Genomic DNA, 15,964 nt, shown 5'->3' on the forward strand with positions numbered 1-15,964 from the left:
ATTTATTTATTTTTCTGCAGTGTTTTAAGTAACTAAAATATTAGTAGTTGTATTTTAATATCTCAAGTTAAAAAGTAATAAGTTGTTTAATCAAAAACTGATGAAAGTATGCCTAAACACTTCTTCCTCTTTTGCTTATCGGGCCATGCACTTGGGAACCTTTTAGTCTTCTCTTTCACGTTTGGCCAAGACTTCGAAATTTATTTTTTTATGCCATAGTTAACAGTAATCAGCAGGAAACTTAAGAACTGAAAAGTAAGAGAGCAGCCAGTCCTTCAAAGCAAGCCCCTGTTAGGTCCTAGGCCTTGCCCGCAACAGTATCCCCATCTCCTCCTCTTCCCTCGTATGTTACAGCGCCAGTCCTGAGTCACAACTGAGTTGTAACCAGTAGAGGTTCTTAATTAATACTGGTGTTATTTTAGGGTTGTCAGATTTAGGAAATAAAAATATAGGGCGCCTAGTTAAATTTGAATTTCAGATAAACAATGAATAATTTTTTTTTCAGTCCCCTTGCAGTATGTGGGACATACTTGAGCAAAAAACGATTTGTTTATGTGAAACTTAGACTCAACTGGTACACTGTATGTTATCTGGAAACCCTATTTATTTCCATTCATTGTATATCAGGCTCTAGGCATTCAGAAATTAGTAAAGAGCCCCCGAGGGGCTCAAAATCCAGTTGCTCAGGTGAGAAGAAGGGATGTGAGGAGCAGGAACACCAGAGAGGAAACCACTGCCGTCATCTAGGTGTCTGATGATGCGGAGCTGAACCAGACAGCAGGCGTGCACAGCGTGTTTTATTTCTCTGTTAGTGCCGGGCAGGGTCATCCATCAGCTTAGGCCTGAATGCTCTCAGGTAAACAATGCCTATGGATGCCATTGAAAACCTAAGAAGGGGGTGATGGGAAAGGAGGGATGGGAAAATGAGAGAGTAATAAAAATGATAAAAAGAAATGATGGGGGGAATCAGAGAAAAAAGAGAGAGAGATATAAAGAAGTCGGGTCCATACATGGTCTTCAGGGGTTGGGGTGGAGGTGATGTGTCAAGGAAAGAACCCCCAGAACTCTCTGTGCAGATCACGGCGCTGTGTTACCTTGAAAAACTCACAAGCTCTTTGGACGTCACTTTTCTTATTTCATACAAATGGAGCTGGGTTAGGTAGTCTCTAACGTGATCTGATTCTAGAAGCAACTCAGTGGAATCCTTAATCCTAGGTTTGCTGTCTTTGAGGAGGGCCTTTTTTTTTTTTTTTTTTTTTTTTCCCCCGGTACACGGGCCTCTCACTGTTGTGGCCTCTCCCGTTGCGGAGCACAGGCTCTGGACGCGCAGGCTCAGCGGCCATGGCTCACAGGCCCAGCCGCTCCGCAGCATGTGGGATCTTCCCGGACCGGGGCACAAACCCGTGTCCCCTGCATTGGCAGGCGGACTCTCAACCACTGCGCCACCAGGGAAGCCCGAGGAGGGCTTTTAACATTCCAGATTTTAGTACCCATTCCTCCCATTCCCCCAGCTTTGCTTTCAGTCCTTATCGTCACTGTCTGGAGGCCAGGCCAGTGCCTTCAATCCTTTAGTTTGATTCCAACATTCAGTGTTTATTGGAATATCGTTGAAATGAAAATGAATTAGACTACCTCAAGGACACTTCTTTCTTTCTTTTTTGTTTCTTCTGGCATCACAGAAAGATTTTTATTACTTTTTATTGTTGTTAAATGAGAAGGAAAAAAATTTAAACGGTTCAAGTTTAAATGGATGGTTCTTAAGTAATCATTTGGAAGACCAATATATCATTTTACACTGTGAACTATGTGCCCATATGTGTGAACTGGAAACCACGGGGAAGGGACACTTATTTCTTAATTTTATTTTTCTTTGCATTAACCCCAGTGTAGATTAATATAAAATAGTTGAAAAATAAATTCTTCTAACATACTTTAAAAACTTATTTTGTTCATTTTTAAAAAATTGGAATATAGTTGCTTTACAGTGTTATGTTTTTACTTTCTACTGTACAGCCAAGTGAGTCAGCTATAGTATGCATATATCCCCTCCTGTTTGGATTTCCTTCCCATTTAGGTCACTGCAGAGCATTGAGTAGAGTTCCCTGCGCTATACAGTAGGTTCTCATTAGTTATCTATTTTATACATATTATATCAATAGTGTTTATATGTCAATCTCCATCTCCCAATTCATCCTACCCCCCCCCTTCCCCCTTTGTATCCATACATTTGTTCTCTTCGTCTGTGTCTGCTTTGGAAATAAAATCATCTATACCATTTTTTTAGATTCCACATACACGTGTTAGTATACGATACTTGTTTTTCTCTTTCTGACTTACTTCACTCTGTATGATCGTCTCTGTGTCCATCCACATCTCTGCAAATGACCCAATTTCGTTCCTTTTAATGGCTGAGTAATATTCCATTGTATATATGTACCACATCTTTATCCATTCCTCTGTTGATGGACATTTAGGTTGCTTCCATGTCCTGGCTATTGTAAATAGTGCTGCGGTGAACATTGGGGTGCATATGTCTTTTTTTTTTTAACATCTTTATTGGAGTATAATTGCTCTCCAATGGGGTGTTAGTTTCTGCTTCTGCTTTATAACAAAGTCAATCAGCTATACATATACATACGTCCCCATATCTCATCCTTCTTGCGTCTCCCTCCCACCCTCCCTATCCCACCCCTCTAGGTAGTCACAAAGCACAGAGCTGATCTCCCTGTGCTATGCGGCTGTTCCCACTAGCTATCTATTTCACATTTGGTAGTATATTTAAGTCCATGACACTCTCTCACTTCGTCTCAGCTTACACTTCCCCCTCTGTGTGTCCTCAAGTCCATTCTCTACTTCTGCGTCTTTGTACCTGTCCTGCCCCTAGGTTCTTCATAACCTTTTTTTTTTTTTTTTTTTTTTAGTTTCCATATATCTGTGTTAGCATATGGTATTTGTTTTTCTCTTTCTGACTTACTTCACTCTCTATGACAGACTCTAGGTACATCCACCTCACTACAAATAACTCAATTTTGTTTCTTTTTATGGCTGAATAATATTCCATTGTATATACGTGCCACATGTTCTTTATCCATTCATCTGTCGATGGACACTTAGGTTGCTTCCATGTCCTGGCTATTGTAAATAGTGCTGCAATGAACATTGCGGTACATGACTCCTTTTGCATTATGGTTTTCTCAGAGTATATGCCCAGTAGTGGGATTGCTGGGTCGAATGGTAGTTCTATTTTTAGTTTTGTAAGGAACCTCCATACTGTTCTCCATAGTGCTTATATCAATTTATATTCCCACCAACAGTGCAAGAGGGTTCCCTTTTCTCCACACCCTCTCCAGCATTTATTGTTTGTAGATTTTTTGATGATGGCCGTTCTGACTGGTGTGAGGTGATACCTCATTGTAGTTTTGATTTGCATTTCTCTAATGATTAGTGATGTTGGGCATCCTTTCATGTGTTTGTTGGCAATCTGTATATCTTCTTTAGAGAAATGTCTGTTTAGGTCTTCTGCCCATTTTCGGATTGGGTTTTTTGTTTTTTTTTGATATTGAGCTACATGAGCTGCTTGTAAATATTGGAGATTAATCCTTTATCAGTTGCTTCATTTGCAAATATTTTCTCCCATTCTGAGGGTTGTCTTTTCATCTTGTTTATGTTTTCCTTTGCTGTGCAAAAGCTTTTAAGTTTCATTAGGTCCCATTTGTTTATTTTTGTTCTTATTTCCATTTCTCTAGAGGGTGGGTCTAAAAGGATCTTGCTGTGATTTATTTCATAGAGTGTTCTGCCTATGTTTTCCTCTAAGAGTTTAATTGTGTCTGGTCTTACAGTTAGGTTTGTAATCCATTTTGAGTTTATTTTTGTGTATGGTGTTGGGGAGTGTTCTAATTTCATTCTTTTACATATAGCTATGCAGTTTTCCCAGCAACACTTATTGAAGAGGCTGTCTTTTCTCCATTGTATATTCTTGCCTCCTTTATCGAAAATAAGGTGACCATATGTGCGTAGGTTTATCTCTGGGCTTTCTGTCCTGTTCCATTGACCTATTTCTGTTCTCGGGCCAGTACCATACTGTCTTGAGTATTGTACCCTTGTAGTACAGTCTGAAGTCCGGAAGCCTGATTCCTCCAGCTCCGTTTTTCTTTCTCAAGATTGCTTTGGCTATTCGGGGTCTTTTGTGTTTCCATAGAAATTGTGAAATTTTTTGTTCTACTTCTGTGAAAAATGCCATTGGTGGTTTGATAAGGGTTGCATTGAATCTGTAGATTGTTTTAGGTAATATAGTCATTTTAACAATGTTGATTCTTCCAATTCAAGAACAAGGTATATCTCTCCATCTGTTTGTATCCTCTTTAATTTCTTTCATCAGTGTCTTATAGTTTTCTGCATACAGGTCTTTTGTCTCTTTGGGTAGGTTTATTCCTAGGCATTTTATTCATTTTGTTGCAGTGGTAAATGGGAGTGTTTTCTTAATTTCTCTTTCAGATTTTTCATCATTAGTGTAGAGGAATGCAAGAGATTTCTGTTCATTAATTTTGTATCCTGCCACTTTACCAAATTCATTGATTAGCTCTAGTAGTTTTCTGGTAGAATCTATAGGATGCTCTATGTATAGTATCATGTCATCTGCAAACAGTGGCAGCTTTGCTTCTTCTTTTCCGATTTGGATTCCTTTTATTTCTTTTTCTTCTCTGATTGCTGTGGCTAAAACTTCCAAGACTATGTTGAATAATAGTGGTGAGAGTGGGCACCCTTGTCTTGTTCCTGATTTTAGAGGAAACGGTTTCAGTTTTTCACCATTGAGAATGATGTTGGCTGTGGGTTTGTCATATATGGCCTTTATTATGTTGAGGTAAGTTCCTTCTGTGCCTACTTTCTGGAGGTTTTTCATCATAAATGGGTGTTGAATTTTGTCGAAAGCTTTCTCTGCATCTACTGAAATGGTCATATGGTTTTTCTCCTTCAATTTGTTAATATGGTTTATCACATTGGTTGGTTTGCATATATTGAAGAATCCTTGCATTCCTGGGATAAACCACACTTGATCATGGTGTATGATCCATTTAATGTGCTGTTGTATTCTGTTTGCTAGTATCTTGTTGAGGAGTTTTGCATCTATGTTCATCAGTGATATTGGCCTGTAGTTTTCTTTTTCTGTGACATGTTTGTCTGGTTTTGGTGTCAGGGTGATAGTGGCCTCATAGAATGAGTTTGGGAGTGTTCCTCCCTCTGCTATATTTTGGAAGAGTTTGGAAGGATAGGTGTTAGCTCTTCTCTAAATGTTTGATAGAATTTGCCTGTGAAGCCATCTGGTCCTGGGCTTTTGTTTGTTGGAAGATTTTTAATCACAGTCTCAATTTCAGGGCTTGTGATTGGTCTGTTTATATTTTCTATTTCTTCCTGGTTCAGTCTTGGAATGTTGTGCTTTTTTAAGGACTTGTCCATTTCTTCCAGGTTGTCCATTTTATTGGCATAAAGTTGCTTGTAGTAATCTCTCATGATCCTTTGTATTTCTGCAGTGTCAGTTGTTACTTCTCCTTTTTCATTTCTCATTCTATTGATTTGAGTCTTCTCTCTTTTTTTCTTGATGAGTCTGGCTAATGGTTTATCAATTTTGTTTATCTTCTCAAAGAACCAGCTTTTAGTTTTACTGAACCTTGCCATCGTTTCCTTCATTTCTTTTTCATTTATTTCTGATCTGATCTTTATGATTTCTTTCCTTCTGCTAACTTTGGGGTTTTTTTGTTCTTCTTTCTCTAATTGCTTTAGGTGTAAGGTTAGGTTGTTTATTTGAGATGTGTCCTGTTTCTTAAGGTAGGATTGTATTGCTATAAACTTCCCTCTTAGAACTGCTTTTGCTGCATCCCATAGGTTTTGGGTCGTTGTGTTTTCATTGTCATTTGTTTCTAGGTATTTTTTGATTTTCTCTTTGATTTCTTCAGTGATCTCTTGGTTATTAAGTAGTGTGTTGTTTAGCCTCCATGTGTTTGTATTTCTTACAGATTTTTTCCTGTAATTGATACCTTGTCTCATAGCATTGTGGTCAGAAAAGATACTTGATACGATTTCAATTTTCTTAAATTTACCAAGGCTTGATTTGTGACCCAAGATATGATCTATCCTGGAGAATGTTCCATGAACACTTGAGAAGAAAGTGTATTCTGTTGTTTTTGGATGGAATGTCCTACAAATATCAATTAAGTCCATCTTGTGTAATGTATCATTTAAAGCTTGTGTTTCCTTATTTATTTTCATTTTGGATGATCTGTCCATTGTTGAAAGTGGGGTGTTAAAGTCCCCTACTATGTTTGTGTTACTGTCGATTTCCCCTTTTGTGGCTGTTAGCATTTGCCTTATGTATTGAGGTGCTCCTATGCTGGGTGCATAAATATTTACAGTTGTTATATCTTCTTCTTGGATCGATTCCTTTATCATTATGTAGTGTCCTTCTTTTTCTCTTGTAATAGTCTCTATTTTAAAGTCTATTTTGTCAGATATGAGAATTACTACTCCAGTTTTCTTTTGATTTCCATTTGCATGGAATATCTTTTTCCATCCCCTCACTTTCAGTCTGTAGGTGTCCCTAGTCTGAAGTGGGTCTCTTGTAGACAGCATATATATGGGTCTTGTTTTTGTATCCATTCAGCCAGTCTGTGTCTTTTGGTTGGAGCATTTATCCATTTACATTCAAGGTAGTTATTGATATGTATGTTCCTATTCCCATTTTCTTAATTGTTTTGGGTTTGTTATTGTAGGTCTTTTCCTTCTCTTGTGTTTCCTGCCTAGAGAAGTTCCTTTAGCACTTGTTGTAACGCTGGTGTGGTGGTGCTGAATTTTCTTAGCTTTTGCTTGTCTGTAAAGCTTTTAATTTCTCTGTCGAATCTGAATGAGATCTTTGCTAGGTAGAGTAATCTTGGTTGTAGGTTTTTCCCTTTCATCACTTTAAATATGTCCTGCCACTCCCTTCTGGCTTGCAGAGTTTCTGCTGAAAGATCAGCTGTTAACCTTACGGGGATTCCCTTGTATGTTATTTGCTGTTTTTCCCTTGCTGCTTTTAATATTTTTTCTTTGTATTTAATTTTTGATAGTTTGATTAATATGTGTCTTGGTGTGTTCCTCCTTGGATTTATCCTGTATGGGATTCTCTGTGCTTCCTGGACTTGATTAACTATTTCTTTTCCCATATTAGGGACGTTTTCAACTATAATCTCTTGAAGTATTTTCTCCGTCCCTTTCTTTTCTCCTCTTCTTCTAGGACCCCTATATTTCGAATGTTGGTGCGTTTAATGTTGTCCCAGAGGTCTTGAGACTGTCCTCAATTCTTTTCATTCTTTTTTCTTTATTCTGCTCTGCAGCAGTTTATTCCACTACTTTATCTTCCAGGTCACCTATCCGTTCTTCTGCCTCAGTTATTCTTCTATTGATTCCTTCTCGAGAATTTTTAATTTCATTTATTGTGTTGTTCATCATTGTTTGTTTGCTCTTTACATCTTCTAGGTCCTTGTTAAATGTTTCTTGTATTTTCTGCATTCTATTTCCAAGAGTTTGAATCATCTGTACTATCGTTACTCTGAATTGTTTTTCAGGTAGACTGCCTGTTTCCTCTTCATTTGTTTGGTCTGGTGGTTTTTTGCCTTGCTCCTTCATCTGCTGTGTGTTTCTCTGTCTTCTCATTTTGCTTATCTTACTGTGTTTGCGGTCTCCTTTTTGCAGGCTGCAGGTTCGTAGTTTCTGTTGTTTTTGGTGTTTGTCCCTAGTGGCTAAGGTTGTTTCAGTGGGTTGTGTAGGCTTCCTGTTGGAGGGGACTAGTGCCTGTGTTCTGGTGGATGAGGCTGGATCTTGTCTTTCTGGTGGGCAGGTCCACGTCTGGTGGTGTGTTCTGGGGTGTCTGTGACCTTATTATGATTTTAGGCAGCCTCTCTGTTTATGGTTGGCGTTGTGTTCCTGTCTTGCTAGTTGTTTGGCATAGGGTGTCCAGCACTGTAGCTTGCTGGTCATTGAGTGGAGCTGGGTTGTAGCGTTGAGATGGAAATCTCTGGGGAGTTTTCACCGTTTGATATTACATGGAGCCGGGATGTCTCTGGCGGACCAATGTCCTGGGTTTGGCTCTCCCACCTCAGAGGCACAGGCCTGACACCCAGCTGGAGCACCAAGACCCTGTCAGCACACGGCTCCGAAATAAAGGGAGAGAGAAAGCAAGAAAAGAAAATAAAATAAAGTATTAAAGTAAAAAATAATTATTAAAAATAAAAAAATTTAAAGTAATAAAAAAAGAAATAAAAAAAAGAAAGAAGAGAGGAGCCAAACCAAAAAACAAATCCACCAATGATAAGAAGTGCTAAAAACTGTACTAAAAACAAAAACAAAATAATGGACAGACAGAACCCTAGGACAAATGTTAAAAGCAAAGCTATACAGACAAAATCACACAAAGAAGCATACACACTCAAACAAAAAAGAGAAAAAGGGATAAAAATATATATATATCATTGTTCCCAAAGTCCACCTCCTCAATTTGGGATGATTCGTTGTCTATTCAGATATTCCACAGATGCAGGGAACAGCAAGTTGATTGTGGAGATTTAATCCGCTGCTCCTGAGGCTTCTGGGAGAGATTTCCCTTTCTCTTCTTTGTTCGCACAGCTCCCAGGGGCTCAGCTTTGGATTTGGCCCCGCCTCTGCGTGTAGGTCACCTGAGGGCATCTGTTCTTCCCTCAGACAGGACGAGGTTAAAGGACAGCTGATTTGGGGGCTCTGGCTCTCTCAGGCCTGGGGGAAGGAGGGGTACGGATGCCAGGTGAGCCTGCGGTGGCAGAGTACGGCATGACGTTGCAACAGCCTGAGGCACGCCATGTGTTCTCCCGGGGAAGTTGTCCCTGGATCACGGGACCCTGGCAGTGGCGGGCTGCACAGGCTCGCAGGAGGGGAGGTGTGGATAGTGACCTGTGCTTCCACACAGGCTTCTTGGTGGTAGCAGCAGCAGCCTTAGTGTCTCATGCCCGGCTCTGGGGTCCACGCTGATAGCCGCGGCTCTCACCCGTCTCTGGAGTTCCTTTAAGCAGCACTCTTAATCCCCTGTCCTCACGCACCCTGAAACAGTGGTCTCTTGCCTCTTAGGCAGGTCCAGACTTTTCCCGGAGTCCCTCCCTGCTGGCTGTGGCGCACTAGCCCTCTTCAGGCTGTGTTCACGCAGCCAACCCCCACCCTCCCTGGCGGGTGAGCAGACAAGCCTCTCGGGCTGGTGAGTGCCGATTGGCACCGATCCTCTGTGCGGGAATCTCTCCGCTTTGCCCTCCGCACCCCTGTTGCTGCGCTTTCCTCCGTGGCTCCGAAGCTTCCCCCTCCGTCTCTGCCAGTGAAGGGGCTTCATAGTGTGTGAAAACTTTTCCTCTTTCACAACTCCCTCCCACTGGTGCAGGTCCCGTCCCTATTCTCTTGTCTCTGTCTTTTCTTTTTTTTTTTTTTTGCCCTACCCAGGTACGTGGGGACTTTCTTGCCTTTTGGGAGGTCTGAGGTCTTCTTCCAGCGTTCAGTAGGTGTTCTGTAGGAGTTATTCCACATGTAGATGTATTTCTGATGTATTTGTGGGGAGGAAGGTGATCTCCACGTCTTACTCTTCCGCCATCTTGAAGGTCTCCCTTACATGTTTCTTTCTGAATTATGGTTTTCTCTGGGTATATGCCCAGTAGTGGGATTGCTGGGTCATATGGTAGTTCTAATTTTAGTTTTTTAAAATTAATTAATTAATTAATTAATTAATTAATTTTTGGCTGCGTTGGGTCTTCGTTTCTGTGCAAGGGCTTTCTCTAGTTGGGGCTAGTGGGGGCCACTCTTCATTGCGGTGCGCGGGCCGCTCACTATCGCGGCTTCTCTTGTTGTGGAGCACAGGCTCCAGATGCATAGGCTCAGTAGTTGTGGCTCACGGGCCCAGCTGCTCTGTGGCATGTGGGATCCTCCCAGACCAGGGCTCGAACCCGTGTCCCCTGCATTGGCAGGCAGATTCTCAACCACTGCACCACCAGGGAAGCCCTAGTTTTAGTTTCTTAAGAAATCTCCATACTGTTGTACATAGTGGCTATACCAATTTACATTGCCACCAACAGTGTAGGAGGGTTCCCTTTTCACCACACCCTCTCCAGCATTTATCGTTAATAGATTTTTTGATGGTGGCCATTCTGAGTGTTGTGAGATGATATCTCATTGTAGGTTTGATTTGCATTTCTCTAATGATTAGTGATGTTGAGCATCTTTTCATGTGTTTGTTCGCAATCTGTGTATCTTCTTTGGAGAAATGTCTATTTAGGTCTTCTGCCCTTTTTCGATTGGGTTGTTTCTTTTATTCATTTTTGATAATTTGTGTTTGAAGGAATAAAATAGAAGGCTTAGGGCTATAGCCTCATATATTTAAATATATTAATAGAGATAGTTTGTGACTTTATAAATACCTGGATGCATTTTCTTCTAGCTATATAGACTCTTTACAGTACTGCTCTGTGGTGAGGAGTGATGCTGGTGGTTACTTGTAGTCATGATACATTTTCATAGCACGCAACTAGCATTACCTATTTAATAATGTTAGCTACTTAATAATCCATTTAAAACCTGGGCTATAAATCAGAAGTGGCTGCCATCATAAAGGAAGATTTAATGGATGCAAATTTATTATTTTGTACCGTGGTTTTAAACCATTTTTAGATCTTGGAAGTCTTTTGGAAATCTTGTGAAGTCAACTGGATCTTTTCCCCAGTTGGGCTCACACATACAAAGTGTTGCAGAAAATTCAGGAGATTTAGAGGATTCCCCTCTCCCCCGCCCCTTTCCCCCAGCCCATTCAAGGATGACCCAATTTTAAACTCATGATTTTGGAGCTCAAATGTATACTTAAAGTGGTCTCGTCATTCAGTCCTTCAACCATTCATTCATGAGCTAGACTCTAGGCATTGTGAGCAGCACTAATTTTTAACTCTCCTGACGGTAATAATCTTGTTCAAATTCAAGAGCGCATTTTCATCTTGAAATTAAAAGTATAACTCACATACTGCATGTCGATACCTTATGCTTTTTATGGATTGAGGACTAATTTGGTGTCTCCCAAGAGGATAAACAGCAACTACTGAGTTTTATCCATATTTCTCTTGCTTTAATACAGCTTTTATTAATTTCCCTTTAGTTATCCATTTTCATTCTTATCTTTGTAATTAGTCACACCGTTATAGTCACATCATCTTTCCCCCTAAATCTTTATTTCTAACATTTCTTTGTGCTTCAATATAGCAATCATCTTCAGTGCTACACAGTGTTCTACTAAATAGATATACGTCTCTAATGTTGGACATAAAGGTTATTTCCAGTTTTACACTCTTTGGAGAATGTTGCAAATTACTGCTTTAAGTAGTTTTTTCAGTCTTGTCTTAGATTAGTTTCTTAGGATAGATTCTCAAGGATGAGAGCAATGGTTCATTCATTCATGCCATTTTTATTAAGCACCTGTTATGTGCTAGGCACGGTCAAAGGCTTGGCCTTTTCCGTGACACTTGATTTGCTTTGACATTCTTTCCATTTGTGATAGAGAACTACTTCACCAGTTGAGTTGACTATTAATTGTCCAGCCTAATAGATCCTTGCTTCCTCATTACTCATGGTGAATGCTTAGTAGTACACTAAATGTTTAGAAGTATATTAAAGCGTTGTAAGGAAAGCAGATCTGAAGATATGGCAGTGTGTGGCTCAGAGAGATGTACATGCCTTTAGAACTATTTGCTGTTCGGATTATTTACACAATTCAACATTCTTTTGATGTGATGATAATTGAGAGATGAAGCTTTGACCAAGAGAGGTTTAGAACACTGTGCAGAGTTAAACATCTTAGGTTAGATAATCACTAAATCACTCAAAAATTTAAATTTGGTTAAAGGAAAACCAAAACATACAGTTTTATTATATATCCAAACCTTTATTTTGTGAACATTTATTGGATGCCCCATATGTTCCAAGAAAACAAATGTGAATATGACCTTGCATATTCCTAATTAGTGGGAAGAGACATATATGGAAACAAATGCTTGCTGCAGCCCATTATGGGCACCATAAGAATGTTAATGTGTCAGAGAGTTCAGAGGAACAGAAGATTGTGTCCTTTTACCCAGATTTTTTTTCCCCCCCCCGGTACGCGGGCCTCTCACTGTTGTGGCCTCTCCTGTTGCGGAGCACAGGCTCCGGACGCCTAAGCTCAGCGGCCATGGCTCACGGGCCCAGCCGCTCCGCGGCATGTGGGATCTTCCCGGACTGGGGCACGAACCCATGTCCCCCGCATCGGCAGGCGGACTCTCAACCACTGCACCACCAGGGAATCCCTACCCAGATTTTTAATTACAGAAGACATTCTTCTCCTCCCCTCCCCTCCCCTCCCCTCTCCTTTCCTCTCCCCTCCCCTCTCCTCCCCTCCCCTCCCGTCCCCTCACCCTCACCCTCTCCCTCTCTTCTTTTTTTCTCTCTCTTTTTTTTAAATTAATTTTTATTGAAGTATAGTTGTCCTTCCTCCCTCCCTCCCTGCCTCCCTCCCTGCCTCCCTTCCTTCCTTGGTTTACTTTCACATCTTGGGAGAGGAAAATAAAACTTGTTACAGAGTACAGTAAATATAAATGATGCACTTGGGATGAAAACTCAACTTAGTTTCTGAAATACACATGTAGTTTAATGAAGATTCAGAAACAAGTAATTAAAAGAGTTTTGCTCTTATACGCGGGCCTCTCACTGCTGTGGCCTCTCCCGTTGCGGAGCACAGGCTCTGGACGCGTAGGGTCAGCGGCCATGGCTCACGGGCCCAGCCGCTCCGCGGCATGTGGGATCTTCGCGGACCAGGGCACGAACCCGTGTCCCCTGCATCGGCAGGCGGACTCTCAACCACTGCGCCACCAGGGAAGCCCGATTTTTGCTCTTTTGATTACAGTATGACTGGCTGGTTGAAGAGAAGTCATTGGTTGATGATTATTTGAAAAGTCACCAGTTTCTTTGTAAACATAATTTTTAATAATCATTGGAAGGAACCAAAGTAAAATAATATAAATGTGCATGCTGTAATTAGCCATAGCAAAAATGTTCTAATATGATAATTTTTTTTTTCAGTCATCTAAGCTAAAGGAGAGCAAAAGAGGTAGTCTGCCCACTTTTCTAGAACACTATAGTGGAGCCTGACAGCTCCACTATAGTGTTAGTATAGTAACCTCAGATCTCCACATCCATGCTTCTAGTTCCTCAGCGGTAAATTGGGGAATGACAGTACCCACTTCAGTGCTGCTCTGTGCTCATCTTAGTCCACTTCAGAACAACATTTGCTGCTGTTGTCCTCTTTTTCCTTCTTAAGACACTCTTCTCTCCTAGCTCCTAAGACCCCCTTACTCTACTGTTTTCTTCTCCTACCTCCTACTCCTTTTCATTTGCCTATTTTGGCCATTTTTTTTTTTTTTTTTCCTGTCTGGTTTCTAAATGTTGGATACCTCAGGGTCCTTTCCCTTCTTTCTATTCATTCCTTTCTAAGGAGATCCCTTAGTCCCATGGCTTTAAGTATCGTCTGCATGCTGCTGAGTCCCTGTATGTCTCCAGTCCTGACCTGTCCAGCTCTGAGGTACAGATTCATGTGTCTGATTGGCTCCTGGATATTGCTCCTTTAACATATTTCTAACTGGATCTCTGGATCTCCCCACCAAGGCAAGGAAACAAAGAAAACTTCCCTTTCCCAGTCATCTCCATCTTTGGTAAATGACCTTATATCTGTGACTCATCCTTGAATCTTTCCTTTCGTTCACCCCATACATCCAAGCCAGCAGCAAATACTACCTCCAGAATATATTTTGAATCATTTTATTTCTGTCTTCTCTGCTAGCCATCATCATATCTTGCCACTTCCACAGACTTCTAACTTGTACCCTTCCTGTCTGTTCTATACATAGCTGCCAGAGTGATTTTTTTTTTTTTTTAAAGTAAAAATCAAACCATGTCACTTCCCTGTTTAGATCCACTGGTGTCTTCCCATTGAGCTTAGAATAAAATCAAATCTTCTTTCCAGAGCTTACACATCTGGGTTTAATTTCCATATCTAGAAAATAGGGATAATCATGACTTTACCTAGAATATGAACTCCTGGAAGGCACAGATTTTTCTCTGCTTTGTTCATTGCTATTGTCCCAGTGCCCAGAAGAGTGTGTGCACATAATGGGCACTTAATAATTATTTGTTGAATGAGTAAACACATTCAGATTATATGGGCCTCCAGAAGCCTTTCTTTTTCCCTCTTTCAGAGCAACATATCATAGCTTCGTATTTTCTACTTTATACAGAAAGTCCAGCAAAGGCTTCTAGTGCAATCTCTCCCCACCCCGCACCTCCTTTTTTTTTCCTGGCCCACAGCGGCGGCTTGCAGGATCTTAGTTCCCCAACCAGGGATTGAACCCGGGCCCTCCTCAGTGAAAGCTCAGAGTCCTAACCACTGGACCACCAGGGAATTCCCTCCCCACCCCTGTTTTATTTTTTAGATCTGAGGATACATTTGGGTCATTAGGAGAGGATAGATAAGTAATAGAACAAGAAACAGAATAGAAATTGGAAGGAACCCTGGGTAGGTTACTGCAAAGTAGTAGCAACAGCATTTTAAAAATAAGCATTTTACTATAGAAATCTTGGAATATATGCAGAAATAGTAGAATAGTATAATGAATCCTCGTCTCTTCATAGCCCAGTTTCAACAGTTATCAACTCATGGCCATTCTTTGAGCATCCAGGATTTAATCTGGAAATTTCCCATGGTAAAGAAATACCTGGTCTATAGAAATTTGTATTACAGATGTATCTTACCCTGGGCATTGTTACTATTTTGTAAACCAACTGAGAACAGATTAGATATGATTTTAAGAACTTCAGTTTCTGAAATATCTTTTCTGATTTGCTTTTTGTAGATGCCTGAAATTTTACTATTAGTATAACTGTAAATTTGCAAATCATGAATAAGCCTGAGAAGGGAAATACATGAAGCCCATTAACAGTTATTTATATTTTAGTGTAAACTGATTAATTAGGAGCACGCTTGACTGATAAGTAACGAAGCACAAGCTTTGATAGGAGGCGTAAGATCACAGGGACCTGGGTGGGGGAGACCTTATAAGGACTCCAAGTACTGGTCAAGAGGGTGCTGCTCTGCTATTTTCCATCTTTTCCTGGAGGTGGTTCTGGCTTCAAAGCCTATAGAAAGAGTTTTCCTTCCAGTCTGGTGGTGTTCCTGTCATCTGTCGTCTGGGTTCCCTTCTGCTGGCTGCAAAGACCTTGTGTAAGGCTGCTGAGGAGGTGATTCCATTCCAGCTAACTCTGCTGCTTGTTTATTTTTAGGTGTCTTGCAATATATTCAGAACTCTCCCTCCTAGTGACAGCAATGAATTTGATCCAGAAGAAGATGAACCTACCCTTGAGGCATCGTGGCCACACTTACAGGTACTTTGAACTACTATTTGTTATAAAAGAAAGATCCATTAACTCATTAGCTGATTAGCATGGGAATTCCTTGAAGGCCTTATTCACCAAGAAATCAAATTAGAGTACATTACTGGAAAGCTAGAGAATGCTTTTTATGTTTCTTACTGTTGATAATTAGGATGCCAAAAGAATAAAATAATAAGCATTATAATGCTTTAGGGTGGGCCCTCCTGGGTTGCATGCTCAGCCAGTGATTTTATTAGAGCTTCTATGTGATCCTTCCTGCTGGAGGCTCAAACAAGAACAGAACTATTTTCCATTAATATTAGTTAGATGTGATTAGGTCACAGAGTACGTACCTCATTTTCAGCAGTTAGGTACCCGGGGGACTTTGAATGCCTGTCTTCAAGATAACCACGAATGTGTTTCTTTAGCCTGGAAGGGCAAAATCAAATTGCAATAGCTATTTCACAGTGTTGTAAGGAAGAGCAAT

The 15,964-nt window shown here is 40.6% G+C and overlaps 1 protein-coding gene across 6 annotated transcripts in view; it reads left to right on the forward strand.

Annotated features, from left to right (window-relative positions):
• PPP2R5E (protein phosphatase 2 regulatory subunit B'epsilon) overlaps positions 1 to 15,964 on the forward strand; it is a 153,366-nt gene that overhangs the window by 94,490 nt on the left and 42,912 nt on the right. For all 6 annotated transcript variants that reach the window (XM_019923046.3, XM_033851074.2, XM_073800412.1 and 3 more), the window contains exon 4: positions 15,388 to 15,489. In XM_019923046.3, the coding sequence (XP_019778605.1) occupies positions 15,388 to 15,489 (102 nt within the window). The remainder of the gene's footprint in view (positions 1 to 15,387; positions 15,490 to 15,964) is intronic.

This window comes from Tursiops truncatus, chromosome 2 (assembly GCF_011762595.2).
Source record: "Tursiops truncatus isolate mTurTru1 chromosome 2, mTurTru1.mat.Y, whole genome shotgun sequence".
NCBI classification, from domain to species: Eukaryota; Metazoa; Chordata; class Mammalia; order Artiodactyla; family Delphinidae; genus Tursiops; species Tursiops truncatus.